This window comes from Diadema antillarum, unplaced genomic scaffold (assembly GCF_040938485.1).
Source record: "Diadema antillarum isolate AM-2024a unplaced genomic scaffold, OU_Dant_1.0 seq00001875_RagTag, whole genome shotgun sequence".
Taxonomy (NCBI): domain Eukaryota; kingdom Metazoa; phylum Echinodermata; class Echinoidea; order Diadematoida; family Diadematidae; genus Diadema; species Diadema antillarum.
The window spans coordinates 296,423-321,834 of NW_027272543.1; the positions used below are offsets into that span (position 1 = coordinate 296,423).

At 38.5% G+C, this 25,412-nt stretch overlaps 1 protein-coding gene across 1 annotated transcript in view; it reads left to right on the top strand.

Annotated features, from left to right (window-relative positions):
- Nucleotides 1-25,412, top strand: part of LOC139712918 (serine/threonine-protein phosphatase PP2A catalytic subunit 3-like) — a 122,433-nt gene that overhangs the window by 89,640 nt on the left and 7,381 nt on the right. The window contains exon 6 of the mRNA XM_071624698.1: nt 6,389-6,531. Coding sequence (XP_071480799.1) covers nt 6,389-6,531 — 143 coding nt within the window. The remainder of the gene's footprint in view (nt 1-6,388; nt 6,532-25,412) is intronic.

Consider the following 25,412-nt stretch of genomic DNA (forward strand, 5'->3'; position numbering starts at 1 on the left):
GCATGCATGCATGCGCTCATCCATATTCTTGAGCAGTGTGTTGCCATGTTGAGAGCATACTTCTTATCTTTTTTTCTTGTTGTCTTTTGATAAAGCAACCTTAGTATGGATTCGGCTGATACCCTCACTAACAAAGTTGAGGTATAAGTTGTAATGGTAATGGTTTGTTGTTGTTTTTCTCTCATTGTCAAGCAGTATGTTGCAGTGTTGACAGCATAGTCCTATTCTTATCTTTTTTTTTTCATTTTTGATAGAACAACTTTATTATGGATTGGGCAGGTACCCTCACTGATTGAGCATTTTGTTTTGAGATTTGGCACATGTGACCACTGTAGTGATTTTAATATGATTAACCTGTTGAGGACGAGTCCCGAGTATACTCGGGCAAGCGTCTACGGGAAATGCGTGTTGTAGCAAAATCAAACCGTCCTCAATGGGTTAAAAGGTATTATTGTGTATGTACAGTCAAACCTGCCTTAGCGGCCACCTGTCTATAGCGACCACCTGTCTATAGCGGCCACTGAAAAATCCCCCCTGAGAGAAAAGCCCTGTTAAAGACCCTGTGTATAGCTGCCACCTGTCTAATGCGGCCAGCGGCCACAAATTTTGTTTCCCGCGCTAGATTTTAACCTGTCTATAGCAGCCAGAAACCCAATGGAGAGCCATAGCGGAGCCGATAATTCAGCGTGTTTTTCTGCTTTGTAGCCGTGCAGGCAACGTTCAGTGATCACCACCACTGCATTCATCCCTCATTCAGTAATAATAATGCACTAGTGTTAAGCTTTCTCCACAACAATACACATACTTCTGTGCAACAATTTCATATACACCAGCATGGTTAAATGCATGAAACACACGGTGTGTGTACACACATACATGTACATGTAAGGATACAACGATGATACATGTGCATGTAAGCAATGCACACAATGTTGGATTACCTTTGTATAGCGGCCACCTGTCTAAAACGGCCACTTTTTCCGTCTCCCTTGAGTGGCCTCTATAGACAGGTTTGACTGTATATATATTTTTTCCATTTTAATGTGTTAGCTTTGCCAAGAAAGTTAGTTTTTTTTGTTATCATGCCTTTATATCATTGTGGGGTTTTTTTCAGATTACTGAAATAATCTGTTTTTATGATTAGGATTATGAACATGTGCAATTCAGCCTTAGACTGCTAGACATGATTTTTTGATGAAACCTGTACAATTCAATTCAATTTAATGGGCAGTGATATTCCTCATGGACATTTACTGAGTTATTGCATTCAATCATCACCCTGCATGCGTCCATCATGTGTAATTTTTTTACATATTCATCTTCTTTAAAGGACAAGTTCACCTTCATAAACATAAGGATTGAGAGAATGTAGCAATATTAGTAGAACACATCATTGAAAGTTTGAGGAAAATCAGACAATCCGTTCAAAAGTTATGAATTTTTGAAGTTTTTGTGCAGTACCCGCTGGATGAAAAGACTACTGCAGTGTATGAATAACTTCGATGTCACATGCGTACAACAATATAAGGAAAATATAAAGAGATTTTCACAAAAGTCCATCTTTTGAAAAAAGTACACATTCCCCTGACTCGTTACCGACAAATGTTATGCGTAATATTATTCCCCCTGCCTTTAGAAAGAGGCAAGTCAAGTGCTCTTTTATTATGCGAAAAAAGTGAAAATATGTTGAATTTTCTTTTACATTTTCTTTATACTGTTGTACGCATATGACTCACAAGCTGTAGTAGTCTCCTCATCCAGCGGTTCCAACACAAAAATTTAAAAAATTCATAACTTTTGCATTGATTGTCCAATTTTCCTCAAACTTTCACTGATGTGTTCTACTAATATTGTTGCATTTTCTCAATCCTTATGTTTATGAAGGTGAACTTGTCCTTTAAGACCCCATGACAGATTTTCACCAAACTTGGCAGGTAGCATCCCTAGGGGAAAGGATCTCAATTTGTTCAAATGGGTACCATTACCCCTCCCCGCTCCCAAAATTAAGGAATCTTATATTCTTCTGTCAAACCTCAAGTGATAAACTAGACTTGGAATTTGTCAACACTGACAAACAAATTAGGTGATCCGATCTATTCGGAAATCAATGATTTGAGTCCTGATCCCAATAGGCATGACCATACCGGTTTCATTTGTGTTGAGGGGACATTGGCCGTGTGATGTTTGGATTCTCATTTAGAAAAGGGAGTCAGACCTGCCATCTTTGGTACCAAATTCCGCATACACTAACGAAAATACAGAATGAAATATATTTGACCGTAGACCTCACTTTGCACACGCAAGATGGCATCTAAGCAAAAAGTGGTTATTTTGCGAAATGATTCTTGTAACATGGTCTTTGCGTGTGCAAAATGTGGGAAAGATAAGATATGTATTCACTAAGATACAGGATGAAACATTTATGACCTTTGACCCTAATTCATATACCCAAGATGGTGTCGATCAAGTAGTTGTTATTTTAAGAAATAATGTGCGTGACATGAACTAAACATGTGCAAAATATGGGGGTGATAGGGGCTGTTTTTCTTGAGTTATTGCAAAGAAAGTTGCAGAAAGAAAGAAATATCTCAATACATCGAAGATAAGCTTTAAAGGGGATGGCTAGTAACCGATCAGTGGGAATCAGTGGGAATGCTGAGGGATGATTGTTCCAATCCTTGTGGGATTCATTTAAGAGTACATTATATATCTACTGTTGTGTGAAAATTATTTGCTTCAGAACGGTCTCATATTCAAGTAATGTGCAGATTAATGCCCCGTCACTGACCAGGGACGCTTACCTGGAAACATTAAACTGCACATTACTTGAATATGAGACCGTTCTGAAGCAAATAATTTTCACACAAGAATAGATATATAATGTACTCTTAAATGAATCCCACAAGGATTGGAACAATCATCTCTCAGTATTCCCACTGATTCCCACTGATCAGTTACTAGCCATCCCCTTTAATCAACCAAGTATTTTGACGTGATCCCGACATCGTATGAAAAAACGAAGTTGACACTGACAATAGCGCACAGTCTTAGCAACAACATATTAAAATCTGGGAGAAATTCACTGAAGGATAAAATAGCTAGTGCTTGATAAAGACAGTCATGTCATTTTTCATTTCCAGAAAGTGTACTCCCATAGAGATAATACCTCATTTGCACAGGCAAAATGGCGTCCGACCAAAGCGTCGTTATTTTACGAAATGATCCATCTATCGAGGTCCATGTGTGTGCAAAATATGACGTTGATACCATATACACTAATGAGATTACAGAATGAAGCATATTTGACCTTTGACCCCACTTTACACAGCCAAGATGGCATCTGAGCAAAAAGTTGTTATTTTGTGAAATGATTCTTGCAACATGTTCCTTACGTGTGCAAAATGTGGGAAAGATAGGATGTGTATTTACCAAGATACAGGATTAAACACTTTTGGCCTTTGACCCTAATTTACCTACCCAAGATGGTGTCAGAGGAAGTAGTTGTTATTTTGTGAAATGATGTTCGTGACATGGCTTAAACATGTGCAAAATATGGGGTTGATAGCCAGTGTTGTTGTTGATCTATTGCAGAGAAAGTAGAAGACAGAAAGAAAAAGAAAGAAAAAAATAAGTTATTTTATAGAAATTTGAAGGAGAAGCATAAAAAAATCAGAAAAAGATAAAGTTAGGAAGGGAGAATAAGACTAACTGAAGAAAAAGAAGAAAAAAGTGTTTTAAAAAAATCAAAACAAAAATATTGACAGGGGTGAGCCTCCAACCGGGGACCTTAGGATTACGAGTCGGATGCGCTATGTACTGACCTATTTCATCCTCCATAGGCCCTGTGTATGAAGCAAAATGACGCTGCATCGAAGCCAAGTGCCAATTTTAACCAAGTTTTTTTACGTGATGCCGAGGTTGTATGAAAAAACAGAGGGCACATTGACGATAGCCCAAAGTCTCAGCTACAACATATTAAAATCTGGGAGAAATTCACCTGAGCATAAGTGAGCTAGTGCTCGAAAAAGATAGTCGTGTCAATTTTCATTTCCAGAAAAACTGCACTCCCATAGAGATAACACGTAAACTGGTCAAATTTGACAGGATTACTTTCAATCCATTTTTACGAGGTGATGCCGTCATCCAATCAAAATTTTGTTTTACATATATGAAAGAGCATTTAATAAGCTACGACATACTGAAATCTGGGTGAAAATCGGCAAAGGATAAGTGAGATACGCTCAAATGAACTTGAAATTTGATGACGTCATTTTGAAAATTTACTTCTTTTATTTCATTAAGAAATTTGATATCTTTTTATCATTTTTCAGCATCGTCAACCCATGAAATGACATGTAAAACTCATCAGCTTTCAGAATATGTAAAGAAAATGGGGAGTCACCATCCATCCTGACGAGTAAAATCATATGTATGTTGTAGCTTATTAAATGCGTGTGGGGGGGGTGGAGCTTCTGTTTTGTTTTGTTTCATCCCCACATACGTGCTCCAGGGAACAGGATTATAGGCCAGGGACAAATTACACATTCCTCTCTTCCTCTCTCCCCCTCTGTCTGTCTGTCTGTCTCTCCCTCTCTCTCTCTCTCTCTCTCCCTCTCTTTCTCTTGTGTGGTTTATGGAGCAAAGGGTTTTGGGTATATATTGTAAGTACAAAATGTTGAAATAGTATTATATATATGTTGTTATGACAATTGCTAACTGAGACTCATGTTAGTCATTTGTGTGTGCGTGTGTGTGTGTGAATTATTTTGAATTTTCTGATATAAGTTATATGTTTTGTAAATTTAAAATTGGGGGCTGAGAATGGTTGAAGTAGTTTGATTTATATAGGGTTATAAAGTACTGATATATTGTATATGTATAATTGTGTAATAGAGTTGTAGGGTGTTGTTTGTATTCATTGTGCTTATCATAGACGTAATTATGTAATTGTGATGTAAAATGTGTTTGTATTGTCATGATCATTTTGTTGTAATGTAATGTCAGTGGAAGCCAAATTTCTATGTCTGACGTAGACCAATAAAGAAATGAATGAATGAATGAATTAAGAATTGGCGGTTTTTTGGCATAGTTGCACTGTATATCGCCATTGACGCGTGCGCGGAATTTCAACTTTGACGGGCCCGTATGACGTCATATTGAGTCGGATTAACATGAAACTTGGTAGAAATATTCCTTGACATTTCAGACATCCGATCAAAGTGAAAAAATGGGAAATTTTTATTGCATATGAGCTGTGCCTGCATATATGCGCGTGTGCGCCCGCATCCGTCAATTTTTTTCAATTTTTCAAAAAAATGCTCTAAATGGTCTGAAACGTGTGCAAAAAAATTTTGAGCTCGATTGGAGCATGTAAATATTTCAACGCGAGCATGCGCGCACGTTTTAAGGGTATAGATGAATTTTGAGAATATGTGTAGAATTAGCTTGACTTGAACTATATGTGACGCAAATTTCATTTAAAAATTCCATTCCATTAATGAGATAAGAATGAAAATGTGTTTTCATATAATGACGTCATAGTGACGTCACGGTCGACTGATCACAATGATTTTACTAGATCTGTCGTCTTTGGAACACGATACACATATGGTATAAGTTTGAAATTGGACACACAGACACAGACGCACAGAGGACTTTCTGAGCTAACCTCTGCACAACTTTTGAGGAGAAATAAAGAAATAAAGAAAGAAGAATAAAGAATCAGTACAGATACAGAAGGTGATCCGAGAGGATACTCGGATCACCTAATTAAGGTAGTGCTATGAGTAAGTTAGATTAGTAACTGTAGTTTCAAGTTTGTTTATGGCAAATCAGGGGATGGGGGAGGGAGAGGCTAAATTGTGGCCAGTTTTGACATTTCTATCTTCTTCTTTCAAAAATGCATGGTCAGATTTTCACCAAACTTGGCAGGGGTTATCACTAGGGTGATCAGATATGTATCCGTGCAAATGGGCACCATTCCTCACCTGGGGTTCCCTAAGGGGCACAAAGCCCCTAAATTTAAAAAATCTGTACAAATCTTTGATTTAGAACCAGAAGATATGAGTTAATTTAGTGTTATGAGCAATGATGTGATATCATATCATATCATATCATATGTTATGTGCAAAATGGACACCATGCCTTAATGGAAGTTCTCAAATCTGCCCTGCCCCCCAACTTTGCAATGTTCTTAGATAATCGTCTGCAAGAATGCATGGAAGATGAACTTGTGATACTCAGGTGAGCACAAAACTTATGGTTCTCTTGTATAATGTAAAAGTTCATCACCATCACTTGCTCAAACTCCTGAATTGGCCCACCTTCTGGGATGTGAGAGAGTGGCATGAAGTCATAAATTGCAAATTCTGCTTTTCTTTTAATGCAGATATTTTGTGCCCATGGTGGAGTACCGAACTCACAGAGTGGAATTTGCACTTTGGCTGAAATCAACAAGATTCCAGTCCCACTGAAGGATCCAGAGAATGAGAGCATGGTTGCTTGGGAACTCATGTGGAATGACCCTATTAAGTGAGTATGCCCCATGGTGTGATGACTTGAGATCTCTGTGACCATTTCCCATGAAGTCTCCAAAATCACATGATTTTCCTGAGAAACAATTCATTACATCAATGATGTCATGGTAATTTAGCATATCAAAACACACACACAAAAAATAAATGTGTATTATTGAAATCATCAAGTGATGACGTTTTTGTCCTTTTGCCTTTATGTCTGAACACCTATTGCCAGTGCTTTGTCTGGGTATTATGTTTCTCTAGTAGTCCAAGATGTACCCACATTTCTTTCTTTGGATTTCCATGTATCTCTAGATAGCTTTGTCTTAGGGTTTCTAGTCATTTTTGATATCCCATTTTGCTGTTGATTCATCAGTGGGTAATTATGTTATTATTGATACAGCTGTGGACAGTGGCTGATATGCATGTAGGCCTTCATTATGCCATATATGTACACCTTGTTTTCAACCTTTTAGAAGAAATCCAAATGCGTTCAGAATAAAGTGCAAACAGAATCAAAATCATGCCGCAGGCTATACAGAGCATACCAAAAAAAAGGTAATACTTTGGAGGGCTACTGTTCATAATTGTCCACTATGGAGAACTCAGTGTTGGTTGTGAGGAAAGAAGAACTCTTCTTCTATCCATTGATATCCAATGTTCACAAATGTCATGCATGACTGAGCACATTATTCCATTGATACTTAATGTTGACAAATGTCATGCATGCCTGAGCACATGAACGTTAAAGACAACAGTGACAAATAAATAATTGCACTTTTTCCAAGTTTGAGTGTTATCATGCACACAAACAATGAATAGACTGTCTCACTGAAGGGATGAGATCTGTCAACGAAAGTGGCCAAATAAAAAGGCCAGCCTTTACGAATGCAGGTTTGTATTGAGGGTTTCTTCTAACATCTTATGGTCCATAACCTTTAATATGGCCACCTGTCTGATAATTTGGTCAATCCCACAAATACCAAACCACACAGTTCATTTTTCTCCGATCATATTCAACACATAGCTCACATCGACAAATCATGTCTTGAACATGAAGAGAGAAAATGGATAATGGGTTATAGGCCATGGGCTAGTGGGGGTCAACTTGCACCCCCTCTGCACCTAACATTCATTGTTGTTTCCATGTAGCCCTTGGTCTGGAGGGTCAGAAAAGTGATGTTAACATAAAAAAAAGTTGGGTCCCAAGACCCGCCCCGTGATGTTTTGTGACGTCACTTCCGGAACAACCTTTTAGCGAATATGGGGAAATAGCATTTGGGTATTATCCTAAGAAAATGGTCCCCCTGTCCTTATTTTTCAATGATAACCAATGTTTTTAGTATTTCTAGATTCCTTAGAAAATGGGAAATATGATGCAAAGCAAAGTTTGGCAATATAAGCCCTCAGATTGTCGTCATCGACAACGAAATGGGCAACAATGTCGACAAAATTCAACAAATTTTTACAAAATTTGTGCAATTTTTCAAGTTTCACCCTTTAAGTTTGTATATTTTAGTGAAAAATTTGTTAAATGACTTGAAATTTGGTCTGGATATTAAATGAATATCCCTTTTTATGAAAACAAAAGATTTTGGCCTAATTGTAATCCTATCTTCTTCTGTAGACATTCAAGTGCACATGCGCAGTGTCTGGAAATAAGCCTCCCAAATGCCTTTTTTTTTAATGTCCACTATCAAATGAGTTACAACTCATCTCTTTATCATGTAAATTCACAAATTTAATCATATTTTGCAATCAGCAATCACTTGATTGAATAAAAGTTGCCTTAAAATGAGAAATCAAAGGTGACCATGGTTCTATTGATGATGACGTTGGTCACGACATCGAAGATGAAGACGACGTCAAAGACTCGAATTACAACATAGCAGGGATTCTTTTACAAATCTCCATTTCAATTGATTGATTTTAGCCATACATTCACAGTAAAGGAAATGAAGATAATGAATTTTCAATTCTATTAGCATTTCATTTCTTTGCAATAAACTCAATTCCTACTTAAAGGGGAAATCAAGTCTAAAAATAAGTTAGTCTGATAAAAAAGAGTAAAATCTTACGAGTTCAACGGTAAGAATTTGACTGTAATCTGATGAAAAATAAGAAAGTTATGATTTTTTTTTTTTTTTTTTTTGCTAATTTCTGCAAAACATTTCTTGTACAGTGGATAAGAATATGCAAATGAGTGATCTGGCCATGTCATAACCTCACAATTTTCCGTTGATCGTGTACAAAAAATGAAGAAAATTCAATGTTTCTGTCAGTGAAGTCTGACACATGATGTTATTCCTGGTTGCATAACTTCGTAATAGTGATGTTAGATTATATAGATTTGGGCCTGGAGCATAATTGTGTTTGAATGAAAAACTGGAAATGTCAAAATTTTATGTACAAACTATACGGCAAGATGTGAGGGGATAACATACTCACTTTAGTCTGGGTGCCAAAGCCACTTTTTGGGCCTAACCTTGCTTTACCGTCCACCCAATGTTTTTTGCTGGTTTTACCCTATTTCGGGGGTGCTGAATCCGAATCTGGATGATGCAACATTTGCATCATTGAAGGTTTTGAGATATTCAAGATGACTGCCAAAATGGCCGCCCGAACTGGAAATTCCCACGTATTTCCTTCTAAATAGTGATAAATTGAAAACAATTGATGGTTTTACCCTATTTCAAGGGTGCTGAATCCGAATCTGGATGATACAACTTTTGCATCCTTGAGGATTTTGAGATATTCAAGATAGCCACCAAAATGGCCGCCAATACCGAAAATTCCCATGTATTTCCTTCTAAATGGTGTGAAATTGAAAATAATTGATGATCCTACCCTATTTGGAAGGTGCTGAATCCGAATCTGGATGATGCACCTCATGCATCCATAAAGATTTTGAGATATTCAAGGTGGCCGCCAATTAAAACCAGAAATTCCCATGTATTTCCTTCTAAATGGTGAGAAATTTAAAACAATTGATGGTTCTACCCTATCTCTGGGGTGCTGAATCCTAGTCTGGATGATGCAAACCTTGCATCCTTGAGTGTATTGAGATATTCAATATGGCTGCCAAAATGGACGCCAATTAAAACCGGAAATTTCTATGTATTAGCTTTTGAATGGTGAGAAATAGAAAACAATTGATGGTTTTACCCTATTTCGAGGGTGCTGAATTCGAATCTGATGGATGATGCACCTCGAGATAGTCAAGATGGCCGCCAAAATGGCCGCCAAAATGGAAACTCTATGTATTTCCTTCTTATAAATGGTGAGAAATTGATAAGAATTGATGGTTTTACCCTATTTTTTTTACTGAAAGATTTCAGGTTTTCGTCACTGGCACAGTTTGAACTTGCTGTATATACAGTGAAACCAGCTCTATACCGGATATCTTTTGAGTCAGTACGATACAAGTGTGCCAGCAATGAACCTTTCAAGACTACACATACTTTTGAATAATTCAAGATTACACTGTTTCCTCTACATATAATGGATAAGTTTTGAACACTAACAATCAATGGACAAGACATGTTCATCTAAATCATATTGTGATAGTGATGTAGAAAAGTGTACTGAAATTACCCAACATTACCTGTCTTAATCCATGAGCAGTTTTAATCTCTTCATCCATGAACACTCAAATTGGTTATTTGGTTTATATTGGTGGTCTTGATGACATTGTTGAAGACACGAGTGGGACATTTTTATAGTTATGCTTCAATTTTTTCGGCAAAATGATGTAATATTATATATGTATATATGGATTATATATCACAGGTAACGCGCCGTGAAAAAAAGAACTGACAGTTTTGTAAAAAAAAAAAAAAACGACAACATGACAAACAGGACAACGATTAATTGATAATCCAGTACTTACGAATATCATAATCGCACAGAGTGCTTTTGAAATTACCCTTATTGATATCTACTATAGTGGTCATGGATGCAACCATTTCCAATGACGTTATCAGAATATGCGACAAGTTTCACAAGAATACGAGGCGAGACTCGTCAGACTATACAAGACAAGTTTCAACACCAAATACCAACATGCCATGATTCAATTTTACTCTATTGATGGCCGAAAAGGTTTAACTTCACATCTGTGGAGCCATATTATTGGCGACCACAAGCATTATTTTATAACAATTATGCATAAAGAAATTTTCAGTCGTATGTTTGTGTATGTACGTTTCAGTATGATGTCAATATCACTTTTTTTTTGCCGTACGTGTTAAAGTTCCGTTTGAGACATATCGGAATATCTCAGTATATTACAAGACCATTGTGACAGTCATTTTGGATGTCAATAACTTTTGGCTGATTTGACAAATTCGCTCAACTGAGTTGACCCTGCATGGTTTTAATCCCCCGCTTCGCGTTCATTTCATTTCATTTCTATTTCATTTCCGGCCAAAGCATATAATATGACAATTGCATATAAACAAATTAAGTACAATGTAACTTTTACATTTCCAAATGAAATTTTGATACACGTCATGTGTTTACATGAATCAATAAACATACTTTAGTTGAAGAAATACATGGACAAAATGTGACTGAATCATAACAAAGAAAAGGTCGGAAATGGAGGGGACTGCTAAAAAGCGTTAGAGCACAGTACTTCACCATTAGTATAAGCAAATGTTACGGAGTTTTCGTTCATGCAGGACATTTATAGATGTCCCAAAACCTTCAAAGACCTTCAGCACCCTCGAAATATGGTAAGACCATCAATTTATTCTAAAATTTTTACTATTAAGAAAAAATATATTAACATTGGAATTTCTGCCACTTACAGCATGTATATTGGCTGTCATCTTGGACGTCTAAAAACCCTAAAGAATGGACGAATTTCAGCAACCAAGTTTCGAGGATGCTGAATAGGGTCTAAAATTTTCCAATTTTTGACAGTTATTTTGGCGGTCATCTTGGACATCTCAAAACCCTTAAAAAAGAACACGAAAGTTGCATCAACCAGGTTCGGATTCAGCACCCTCGAAATAGAGTAAAACCGCCAATTGTTTTCAATTTTACACCATATAGAAGGTAATATAGGGCTTACACGGAATTTTCGATTTTGACGGCCATTTAGGGGCCATTCTGGCGGCCATCTTTATTATCTCAAAACCCTCAAAGGAAGCAAGAGCTGTATCCTGGAGCTTCAAATTCAGCAAAACTCAAAATAGTGTAAAACCACCAACTGTTTTATATTTTACACAATTTAGAAGGAGATTAGGGGTCTACATATGAATTTCCGTTTTTGGCGGTCATTTTTGGCGACCATCTTTATCATCTCAAAACCCTTAAGGATGCAAGAGTTGTACCCTGAGCTTCGGATTCAGCACACTCAAAATAAGATAAAAACCACCAATTGCTTTCAAATTGTCACCATTTAGAAGGAAATACATGGGAACTTCCGTTTTGGGCAGCAAATTTTAACGGCCATATTGAATATCTCAAAATCTTCATCAATGCAGGAGTTGCGTCATCCAGATTCTGATTCAGCACCCTCGAAATAGGGTAAGAACCATCAATAGTTTTCAATTTCTCACCGTTTTGAAGGAAATACATTGGAATTCCCGGTTTTAATTGGTGGCCATTTTGGCGGCCATCTTGAATAGCCCAAAAACCTTATGGATGCAAGAGTTGCATCATCCAGATTTGGATTCAGCACCTTCCAAATAGGGTAAAACCATCAATTGTTTTTTTAATTTCTCACCATTTAAAAGGAAATACATGGGAATTTCCGGTTTTAATTGACAGCCATTTTGGCGGCCATCTCTAATATCTCAAAAACTTGTTGGATGCATGAGTTGCATCGTCCAGATTCGGATTCAGCACCTTTCAAATAGGGTAGAATCATCAATTATTTTCAATTTCACACCATTTAGAAGGAAATACATGGGAATTTTCGGTTTTAGCGGCCATTTTTGCGGCCATCTTGAATATCTCAAAATCCTCAAGGATACAAGAGTTGCATCATCCAGATTCGGATTCAGCACCCTCGAAATAGGGTAAAACCATCAATTGTTTTCAATATCTCACCATTTAGAAGGAAGTACGTGAGAATTTCTGTTTTAATTCATGTTTGTTCGTGTTGTTCATATACGTCTCTGAGAAGCCAGATCAAAAGTTTTTGACTTCGTGACATAAACCATTTTACCGCACTTAGACTGTAGTGTTAAGAATCGCAGAGCATTCACCTCCAAATTCTTCTGTTACCATGCAAAGCACAGAAAAATCTTTTCAGTTCATCCATCACCTCAGCTGTTCCATTTCAAGATTCAGCCCTTGTATGTACATCATTTCTAGGACTCCACGCATTTACTGGCTGCGATACCACTAGTGCCTTTAAGGTAAGGGGAAGGTAAAAGCAATGTCGAGGCTGATAAGTCATTTCATGCTGCATTTCCAAAGCTTGGTGAATCTTGAAATGTTGTAGCTCAGATGATGGATGAAATGGAACGATTTACCTGTGCCTTGTACAGTAACAGGAGAATCAGGAAGGTGAATGCCCTCCAACTCTTAACAGTCCAAGTGCAGTGAAATGTCTAATGTCACAAAGGCAAAAACTTTTGATCTGGCTATGATACCGCCCTGCTGAAAAGTTTAGGACAGCATGTCCTATGCAATTATCAAACAAGAATATGGAAGCTAGCAACAAACCCAAACGAAGGACATGGATGGACAAAGGATGAAGATCTAATGCGACTTCTGTGGACCTCAAGGGAGGTGCTGCCGCCGTCAGCTTGTGGACATGCATCCTGGAAGGCACTGTGGCTGATGAATCAGAGCCGATACTGGTATGGCAACAGTGACATGAGTAAAAATGGATTAACTACACAGATACCGCACTCAGAAAATGACCATTATGGTAACATTGGAATTTAATTTGATTCAGAACTCATGTGCTAATGAATGTCAGACTCCGATATAGGATGGGGGATGATTCTGCATCAGCTTGTGGACATCTTGTTAGGCACCATGACTTATGGATCGGAGCCCGATAATGATAGTGACAGTAAAATTAGTGAAAATAAATTCATTCAACCAATAGAATCACAGAGTTACTGGGATAGTGACATTGGAATTTAATTTTAGCAGTGTTTATGAGCAAACGAGTGTCAAACTTTGAAAGATATCTTAGAGCTGGTTGATGATGTGTGCCCAACTTGATATCATCGGCTATGTCTTGTGTGCGTCCTTGTTGTTTCCTGTGTCTTATGTGTGTCTCATGTCTATGTTTCATGTGTGTGTTTCTTGTATGTGTTTCATGTTTGTGTATATGCGGGTCTCTTTCTCTTCTTCCAGGTCTGTACATTCCCACATAACTACAATCTCCAGGTCTAGGTCTAAGTGGAACTGGTGTGATTTTCTTTATACTTACGGCTAATCCAACATTTGTTTTCAACTCTGTGACTCTGATGAATTTTATGATACAGTTGGGCGCTCTTTTACGTCCGCGCAGGAAAACAAAACTTCCACCTTATATGAAGCATACATATCGAACAAACTTAATGCTTCAGCACAAGTATTTGAATACAATTTTGATCCTGAAGATCCTGTGCAAAGTTCATCATGTGTTTATCTGACTGTAAACCAGTATAAACAATATGTTATGAATGGTGATGATGATAATCTCTTGTTAGCTCATTTGAATATACGAAGCATAAGTAGAAATTTTGATAAGTTGCGATTATTTTTAGAAAACTCTGGTAATAACTGTTCTGTTATAGGTCTGACCGAAACATGGTTGACTCCCAATATAAGTCATTTATTTTCTATATCCGGTTTTGATTTTGTGTACAGAAATAGAAAAGAAAGAATGGGTGGTGGCGTGTGTCTATACATCCCCAACAAATTTGAATATTCTATCCACGAAGAATTGAATGTCATGACTGATGTAGTTGAATCTCTCTTTGTTAAAATGGTAAACCCGAATGGGAAAAACGTATTGATTGGAGTTGTTTACAGACCCCCTGGATCAAATCCGAATGATTTTTTGTTGTATATACAAAATTTAATGCAGAACTCTATCTTTACAAATAAACATGTATATTTAATGGGTGATTTCAATATTGATCTTATGAAATGTAACTCCCAACATATTTCGCAAGAATTTGTAGAAACCTTAATGTCTGTTTCGTTATTACCGTTAATTTCTAAGCCGACCCGTGTTACCGATCTGCCACTTTGATTGATAATATTTTTTGTAATATTCTCCCAATTCCCGAGTCTGGTATTGTTTTATCTGACATCTCTGATCATTATCCAATCTTTACACAAGTGCCAATTAAGTTATCTCCTAGGCAAAATAATTATCAGAGACGTCGTAAGATTACGGCCAATAATCTTATTAATTTGCAAAATAGTTTAAAAGATATTGATTGGTTTTTTGTATACAACAATACCGATCTTGATTTGTGTTATGATTATTTTATGAAAACTATCACTTCTAAAATTAATGAACATATTCCGTTTTGCACAAGGAAAAGTTCTTACAAAAGAACTCCAAGACTCCCGTGGATAACCCAATCACTTTTAAGATCGATTAGTAGAAAAAATAAGTTGTTTTATAAATACAGGAGTAACCCTATGGATAAAAATAGACAAAAATATGTGACTTATAAAAACACGCTTATCAATTTATTGCGTTGACAAAAGAGAAAATTTTATGTCAACCAGATAGTGAAATATAAAAATGATATTAAGAATACCTGGAAAACAATAAAAGATGTTATGAATACATCTAATGATGTATCTAGTATTTCAGAAGTACGATGGGGTAATACCTCAAGCGATGCACCTGCTGGTATGGCCGAAATTTTTAATGATTTTTTTTTGTATCGATTGGGAAAAATTTATCACAAAGTATCCCTTCATCTAATAAAGTGTTTTATGATTTTTTAGATATACCTAATCCTAAAACTATATTTTTGGACCCTACGTATAATGAAGAAGTTATTGATATTATTTATAATTTGAAAGAAGGGAAAAGCCCAGGTTGTGATGGAATCGATAATTATTTGTTGAAAAATATAATTCTTCAAATGATAGATCCTTTAGTATATATTATTAATTTATCACTTATTACTGGGCTTGTACCAAGTCAAATGAAGACTGCCAAAGTTATACCTATATATAAGAAAGGGGAGAAAAATGATGTCAATAATTACAGACCAATATCGTTATTAACTTCAATTTCTAAAAATTTGGAAAGAATAGTATATATCCGAACTGTAAAATTTTTCAATATGAGTAATATATTTACAAATTTTCAATTTGGATTCAGAGAAAATCACAACACCACCCACGCTTTACTTACCTTTGTGGAAAAGATTACACATGCACTTGATACATTTTCGCGTACAATAGGCATCTTCCTGGACTTTTCAAAGGCTTTTGATACGATTAATCACGGTATACTTCTCTCTAAGTTATCCCATTATGGTATTCGCGGAAAAGCCTTGCAATGGTTTACGAGTTATCTATCTGACAGATTTCAATATGTACATGTGAACAGTTTTTATTCTTCTATGAAGAAAATAGAATGTGGTGTTCCGCAAGGAAGTTTGTTAGGCCCACTGTTATTTATAGTTTATATTAATGATTTTTATAGATCTTCAGATAAACTCTCTTTCATACTATTTGCGGATGATTCCAATCTTTTTTATTCCCACCCTGACCCTACTACTTTAATTAGTACAGTGAATTATGAATTGAAGAATGTCTCACAATGGATATAATTATGCAAATAAATTGTCACTGAATATTGAGAAGACAAAGTATATGTTTTTTAGTAATTCTTTAGATAGATTACCAGGTAATGTTATATTTGACACTACTCCCCTAGAAGAGGTTTCGTCTATTAAATTCTTAGGTGTTTGTGTTGATAATAAGTTATCATGGAAGTGTCACATAAACAATATTTGTAATGTAATTGCACGTAACATAGGCATAATGAATAGATTGAAATATCATCTTCCTTCTTCGGCTTTGATTACGCTTTATTCAAGTTTGGTATTGCCGTACTTGAATTACGGAATTCTTGCTTGGGGGAATACATATTCGACATTGTTAGATAAACTTTTTCTTCTGCAAAAGATGGCGCTCAGAATCGTTTTTAACCTTCATATCCGAGCACATACTGACAAGCTTTTCCTTGAGCACAAAATTCTGAAAATAAAAGAGTTGTATTTGTTTCAACTTGGTCAATTTATGTTTAATTACAACTGCAACCATCTACCCAAAATATTTTATTCTTTATTTCACCGTAACAGCCACGTACATAATTATCCCACGAGACAATCTAAAGAATTCCATCTTCCCTTAGTGAGAACTGTACACACTCAAAATACATTTGTTTATACTGGACCCAGATTTTGGAATAGCTTAGATAATGATCTAAAAGAATCTGTGAAGTTAATTACATTTAAGTATAAACTCAAAAAATATTTATTTTCTAAATATACCAGTTAATTCTGTTCAATGAAAAAACCCGTCATGTTTCACTTTTCCTTGAGATTCTGTAGTGTGTCCACAGACCTTTTCCATCCCTCTCCTTTTCCCTCTCCTTTTCCTTCTCTATTCTTCCCTGCTCCTCTTTCCTCGTTCTTTGTTGTCCAGTATCTCTCTGAGTGCATTTCCTCAAATTCTGTTATTTCTGTGTATTGTGTTATTGTTGTTGTTGTCGTGGTTATGTTTTTTGTGGCCGATTGCATATCTTCCTTTCCGTTCAATTTTCCTGGCACACCTGGCCCCATAGTGTCTGTGCCACAAATGTGATATGTTACATAGTTTATACATTTGCATCCTAAAATCCTAGTAAGTATTGTTCATAGTATCAGCATCATTATATCAATGAGTAAAATGTACAATAGTATATAGAAGAATTTAAAATGAATATATTGGTATAACAAATTGGTGCTGTTGTTGTTTTGTTCCAGTGTTCCACGTCTTACAAGCGCGGCTTTTTTAGTGGAACACTGTTTTCCATCATTGTGATTATTTACTATTTTTGTTGCCATGACAAAGTGCATTGTTTCTTTTTTACGACATAATTCGTGTATAACATACTTTATATTGTATTGAAAAAATTCCTTTATCAGACGAGTGTAAGAGAAATGAAAAAAAAATTGTATCACTTTAGATTATGTCAACTTTTTCTTTTCTTTTCTTTGTGATGATGGAAATAAATAAACTATTGAATTGAATTGAATTGAATTGACTTCATCAATTTCAACATATAGGTAGTATTAAGCCAGTGGCAATCATTTGAAGCATTTCGATGTTGGGCTCTCAATAATTTCACCTGAAGTAAATCATGCTGGAAAAAATACATAATAATTAGCAAATAATTTCTATGAAACATCATATAATCTATTCTACTGGGGACAATGTTACATTTAAAAAGTTTCTTTATACTTTCAGATGGAATGAAGATTTTTAAAAGAGGTATCACAAATGCAATCGGTTAGTGTTGACTAAGTATGAATGTTAATAATATATTCAATGCATAAGTTACAAAACCTGACTAAACAAAAGAACACTCTTGAAAAAAGGCTATGGCAATTTGAGTATCTAAAAGCAACCAACTTTTAGCAAAGAATGAATGTATTATATGCCTTAAACACGATCTATGAAATCAAACTCTTATTATCCATTTCCGAAAATGTCCCATGAATTGGAGAATTGCTTACAATAAACATGCCTTTATATTCACATTGAATGATTTGTCGTGGTAGATTATAATAGAATTATGTTGTCATTATGATCATCAGAAATGATGACAAGAGAACTGTACAGTTGCCTCTAATTTCTCATTTTAAGCCAAAATTTCTCTTAGTTATTTTCTTTTATATTTTCTTTAATGCAAATGATAATACTTGAAGTTTCTGATCTTTGATGAAAAACTGATTTGCTAGACAGCAGAAAAGAACTTACGGCGGCTTGTTTCACACAACTTGCATGCACACTAAACATCTTAAAAGACTACAGGATTATTAAAAAACACATACTAAATTCTCTTTAAAGGATTCGAGTTTGTTGAGAAGGCAAAATGCAGATGTAATCAAAATCTTTCTTTTTTCTCATAGCTAATGGTGTTAATCTTTAAGGGTCATGTCAACCTAATTGCTAAATTCAGTTGAATTTGGGATTTAGACGACACCCCCTACAATGTGAATTTTGTCATCGACGCAGCTGTCTTTGTCGTCATCACTGAAGTCAAATGTATTTCAGCAGGTGATAAATGATTGAAACAAAATGATTAAAGTTCCGATTTTACTTGAAATATACGAGTTAATATATCAATTTACTAATCACCAAAAAGGACATTCTGTTGGTTCTTATTTCGCACTCAGCACATGCCCTCCTGAACATCTACAGAAGAGGCCAACATTAAAATAATGGCTAATTTGTTCTTGGTCAATCAAAGATGGTTATCTATTTAATGGACAAGTTCAACTTCACAGACATATGGATTGAGTGAATACAGCAATATTAGTAGAACACATCAGTGAGAGTTTGAGGAAAATCAGACAATCCGTTCAAAAGTTATACATTTTTTGAAGTTTCTGCTCGCTCACTGCTGGATGAGAAGACTATATATATATATACAGCTTGTGATATCACTGTCATTTGTAGAACGATATAAAGAAAATTATATAAAGAAAATTCAACATATATTCACTTTTCTTACAAAATAAAGAACACTTGCCTCTGTCAGAGGAAGGCAGGGATAATAATATCCTTGATATAAGTCAATGTCATGTTGAAGAAATATGCACGTTTTTCAAAAAATAAGATTTTGTAGAATTCTCTTTATATTTTCCTTTCATTGTATATATCGTTCTACGCATGTGACGTCACAAATTGTAGTAGTCTTCTCATCCAGCAGTGACAGTGCAGATACTTTTAAAATTCAAAACTTTTGAATGGATTGTCTTCTTTCCCCCAAACTTTTACTGATATGAAATTCTCCTAATATTGCTGCATTCACTTCACCTATCCATGTTCATGGAGCTGGACTTATCCTTTAATATCCAGACTGAATTCCAATTCATATGGTGAATTAACCACAAAGTAATGAATATCTAAATTAGCATAAGAACTTGTGCTGACTTAGTTTGTCGACCTCATTTATGCCCATTTCGTTGTTGATGACCTGCAAGTCCCTATTGCCAAATTTTCGAAAGAAAAAAAAATAGTTTAGGTGACACTGTGTATTAATCAAGTGAATATCAATTCAGTGAAATAAAAGGAATAAACAAACAATCAGATATTGACGTTAATAAAATCATTACCAACAAGGAAATGTACGTATGTGACTGACCAAATTACAAACATGACCTACAATATTTTACGAAATTTTAAAAGAGATTAAAAGAGATTTAAAAGGGTCCCTGAGGTGTTGTAATTCTAGTCTTTTACATCGTCTTTATCTTCGATGTCATGACAAACGTCATCATCAAAAAGAACCATGGTCACCTTTGATTTCTCATTTTAAGGCAACTTTTATTCAATCAGGTGATTGCTGATTGCAAAATATGATTAAATTTGTGAATTTACATCATAAAGAGATGAGTTGTAACTAATTTTTGATACTGGAAATCAAACAAAGGGCATTTGGGAGGCTCATTTCTAGACACTGCGCATGCGCACTTGAATGTGTACAGAAGAAGATAGGATTACAATTAGGCCAAAATCTTTTGTTTTCCTAAAAAGAGATATTCATTTAATATCCAGACCAAATTTCAAGTCATTTAACAAATTTTTCAGTAAAATATACAAACTTAAAGGGTGAAACTTGAAAAATTGCACAAATTTTGTTGAATTTTGTCGACATCATTGCCCATTTCGTTGTTGACGACAATCCGAGGGCTTATATTGCCAAACTTTGCTTTGCATCATATTTCCCATCTTCTGAGGAATCTAGAAATACCAACATCTTTGGCTACGCCAGTTAAGGTGTTGTTGAATTGATATGCAATAGCGCCATCTATGATAATAAGCAGTATAACTGTGACTTGTACTACTACCATGGTTGGTTGAATGAATGCTTCTCCAAGTTTCAACAAACTAACATTGTGTTTCTCCTTAATTGCGTGGTGGCAGCGCTGGAATACTACCCACAGCCTAAGTTAAATCTTGCCCATTACAGGAAAGAATTCTGCTGAGATAAAACAGCCAAGTCCACAGTAAACGTAAGTTTTTACCTAGGACTTCAATAGCAACTAGTTTGTTTGTACAGTACAGTCCCACACACCCACAACGGCGTGTGTAAAATAGAAACCATCACCTCGTTTGAGAGTTGGAGACAGAATCTCCTGTACACCCTAAACCTCGACCAGCACTTTGCACCCTTCCTAGGCGAGTCAGTGACATGGTCTAAAAAGACCAAGACAAATCCTAATCGGGGCTTTGTTGACGACAATAGCTCTGTCCCCACAGATTCTCGCAAAACAGATCAACAAAAGGCTGTCATGCTTGATCTAATGCTAGGACAGATAGCCAATTCCTGTCCTGTGATTGCGAGGAACTGTATAGTCCGCAGTTCCACTTCACTTAATGACATTTCGTCGAAAATTCGTCTCCATTACGGTTTTCAGTCTACCGGTGCCCATTTTCTTGATTTTTCTAACATCAAGTTGGAAAGTGATGAACGGCCAGAGGACTTGTACCAAAGGATACTTGCCTTTGTAGAGGATAACCTGCTGACCTCAGGTGGAGGTATTACTCACCATGGTGATACCATTACAGAAGACGAAGAGCTCACTCCAACTATCGAAAATTTCATAGTGTTGCATTGGCTCCAATTGCTTCATCCTGATCTCCCCCAGCTAGTCAAACAGCGGTACGGCACAGAGCTCTGCTCACGTACCCTTGCTTCTCTTAAGCCTGAAATATCTCAGGCCCTCACTAGTCTCCTTGAATCAGTTGAGTGTTCTAGGGCCATGCGTGCCACTGCCCTTCCCCCGCGCAATCGCAATCAACCTAACCCTAGGCGCGCTCAACCACAATCTCGTGTTCGACCTCGCGCTAAGCCTGCTAGGTCATGCCCCCTCTGTCTCCAGGCTGGCCGCCCCAGCAATCACTTTCTTAGTGTATGCCCCTACCTCCCAGAATCTGATAGGCAGTACATGGCTAAAGCCCGCCAGGTTGCTAAGATTTTTGATCATGATGAGATGCTTGCAGATGACATTGAACCCCAGGACACTCAGGTTAACCCAGATGCGGTGTCTAGGCCAGACTCCAGAGACTCCCCTGCTACACTCTGTGTTCAGGTACGTCAGTCTCCTTACTTTGACGCTTTTTACAATCATCATGTTGTTCGTGTCACTGTTGACAGCGGTGCAACTGGGAACATGATGCGAGCCTCTACAGCACATGCGCTAGGATGTAGTGTGGCTCCCACATCCCAGTCTGCCCACCAAGCCGATGGATCATCCCCCTTGGAGGTTGTTGGTGAAACCCGTCTCACGTTGTCTCGTGATAGTCATGTTTTCCATTTTGAGGGCTTGGTTGTGGAGAATTTGGATGTTGAGGTCCTTGCTGGGACCCCATTTATGGAGCGCAGTGATGTGGCTATTCGACCAGCTAAGCAGCAGATATCATTGGATGATGGCACTGTGTACTCCTATGGTTCCACTGGGAAGTCAAAAGTTGGCCATGCTGTTAGGCGTGCCCACGTTCTCCAAGCTCCTTCTAAAACCATGACTCTCTGGCCAGGAGAATTCCTTGAGCTTGCCTTGCCTCCCCAGTTTGCAGATGATGAGACCTTTGCGTTAGAGCCTCGCACAGACTCTCCTCCTACCCCATCCCTGCCAGAATTTTTCCCGGTTCCCCAGGTGGTCCCGAGTATCGCTGGTAAGATCCGCATTCCCAATCTGTCTGAGGCGCCCTGTATTATTCGGCGCAATTCGCATTTGTGTCAGGTCAGCCCCATGTGTATGGAGGATACAGGTCTATCTACCCCACCCATAATAGGTCGGCTTGCAGCGCCCCCCACCCCGCCCCGTGGGGAAGGCTCCTCTGCCCAGTCTGCTGAATCAGTGATTCTCGATCCAGATGGGATTCTCCCAGCACAGACTAGGCATGCTTTCCAGGCACTTCATGCCAAGTGTGACAGTGTGTTTAGCTCCTCTTACAAGGGTTATAACGGTGCTTCTGGACCATTCCAGGCTGTTAAGAACATGGGCCCAGTCCAACCACCTCAACGCAAAGGGCGGCTCCCCTTGTATTCCCATGACAAGCTTGTCGAGTTGCAGGATAAATTTGATGACCTGGAGAAACTTGGTGTTTTTGCTCATCCAGAGGATATTGGTATCACTGTTGAATATGTCAACCCATCCTTCTTGGTCAAGAAACCCAATGGCGGTCACCGGCTAGTCACAGCCTTCGCTGATGTAGGTCCTTATTCCAAGCCTCAGCCCTCGGTCCTCCCTGATGTTGATTCCACATTGCGTAAAGTTGGTCAGTGGAAGTACATTGTTGCATCAGACCTTGCCAGTGCATTCTATCAGATACCCCTTTCAAAGGAGTCCATGAAATACTGTGGTGTTGCTACACCCTTCCGAGGTTTCCGGGTATACACCTGTTGTGCCATGGGTATGCCAGGCTCTGAGACTGCCTTGGAGGAAATGATGTGTCGCGTGCTTGGAGACTTGTTGGTTGAAGGCGTTGTTGTCAAGTTGGCAGATGATCTGTACTGTGGTGCCGACACACCACAATCCTTGCTGCAGAACTGGTCGCGGGTACTGCAGGCCCTAGCTGCCAATGGCCTTCACCTGTCCCCGACCAAGACTACTGTCTGTCCCAGGACTACAACTATCCTAGGGTGGATCTGGTCTGAAGGAACCCTCCGTGCAAGTCCACACAGGATGACAACATTGTCAACCTGCTCCCCTCCTACTACGGTGAAGGGCATGAGATCATTTATTGGCACGTACAAGATGCTTGCTCGTGTGCTCCCCAGCTGTGCTTCGTACGTGAGCCCCCTTTATGATTCCATTGCTGGCCTAAAGTCACAAGACCGCATCCACTGGACAGATGAGTTGCATGGTGCATTCACCAAGGCTCAGTCCGCCATTCAGTCTTCACGGACTATCACTCTGCCACGCCCCTCCGACCAGTTGTGGATTGTCACAGATGGGTCAGTCAAGAAACATGGCCTCGGTGCCACCATGTATGTGAGAAGAGATAAGAAACCCCTTGTGGCTGGTTTTTTTAGTGCTAAGCTGCATGGCCGCCAAGTCACCTGGCTCCCCTGTGAGGTGGAGGCACTGTCAATCGCCACTGCCACCAAGCATTTCAGCCCGTTCATTATTCAGTCACATCACCCTGTCTGTATCCTTACTGACAGCAAACCATGTGTTCAGGCCTATGAAAAGCTGTGCCGTGGAGAATTTTCTGCTAGTCCCAGAGTCTCCACATTCCTAACAACTGTGAGTAGGTACCAGGTATCCATTCGCCATCAAGCTGGCTCTGCGAATGTACCAGCTGATTTTGCCAGTAGGAATGCTCCTCCATGTCAAGAGCCCAAGTGTCAGATTTGCTCTTTCATTGCTCAGTTGGAGGGCGCCGCTGTTCACCGCAATACCATAGATGAAGTTCTGTCTGGACGTACACGCATGCCATTCACATCCCGCAATGCGTGGGCACGGATTCAATCTGAATGCGCAGACCTCCGTCGTACACATGCCCATCTCAAGCAGGGTACCCGCCCTTCAAAGAAATTGACGGATATTCGCAATGTGAAGCGTTACCTACAGGTCGCTACCATTGCTAGTGACGGCCTCCTTGTTGTCCGGCAAGAGCGTATTGTAGTTCCCCACAGGGTGCTTCCTGGCATCCTCACTGCCCTCCATCTCCAACTGAGTCACCCTACCCCACACCAGCTCAAACAAGTGGTGTCTCGGTATTTCTACGCCTTGGACCTTGATGCTGCCATTCAGCAGGTAAGCCTAGGTTGCCACTGCTGTCCCTCACTTCGGAATGTTCCTCATGCTGCCACACCCCAATCCACAAGTGATCCGCCATGTGTGGTGGGTGTATCATTTGCAGCAGATGTCATCAAGCGTGCACGACAGCTCATATTCGTCATCAGAGAGACAGTGACATCGTATACCTCATGCATGCTGATCCCGGATGAACGTGCTGGCTCCCTCCGCAATGCTCTACTTCATTTGTGCCCACCTTTACGACCACTAGAGGGCCCTCTTGCTGTAATGCGCACAGATCCAGCCCCGGGCTTGGCAGCCCTCCGGAATGATGAGTTGCTTCGTAGACAGGGGATTACCCTCGAACTTGGTCAACCCACAAACGTCAACAAGAACCCTGTCGCTGAAAAAGCAGTACGGGAACTGGAAGAAGAACTACTCCGTGATGATCCACATGGTGGCCCAGTTACCCCCCTTGCCCTTGCTTTTGCTACAAATCGCCTCAACAGTCGGCTCCGTGGTAATGGCGTATCTGCTCGGGAGCTTTGGACTCAACGTGATCAGTTCACAAGTGAACAGATTCCTATCAAAGACCAAGATATCATCATGACTCAACACAACCGACGTCGTGCTAACCATGCTCCAAGTGTCAAGTCGAAGGCACCCACACGACCGCCCCCTTCACCAGACATCACCATTCACGTTGGTGATCTTGTCTATCTCCGCACGGATCGATCCAAGATGCATTCCCGACCCCGCTACCTCGTTTGTAGTATTGAGGATGAGTAGTGCAACGTTCGCAGGTTCGTCAGTAACCAACTTCGGTCCACATCTTACCGTGTGCGCCGTTCTGACTGTCTGAAGGTTCCATCAGATGTCCCCACTTTACCTTCTCGGTCCCCTGAATCTGATGGTGATGATGTGAGCGACCTACCCATCG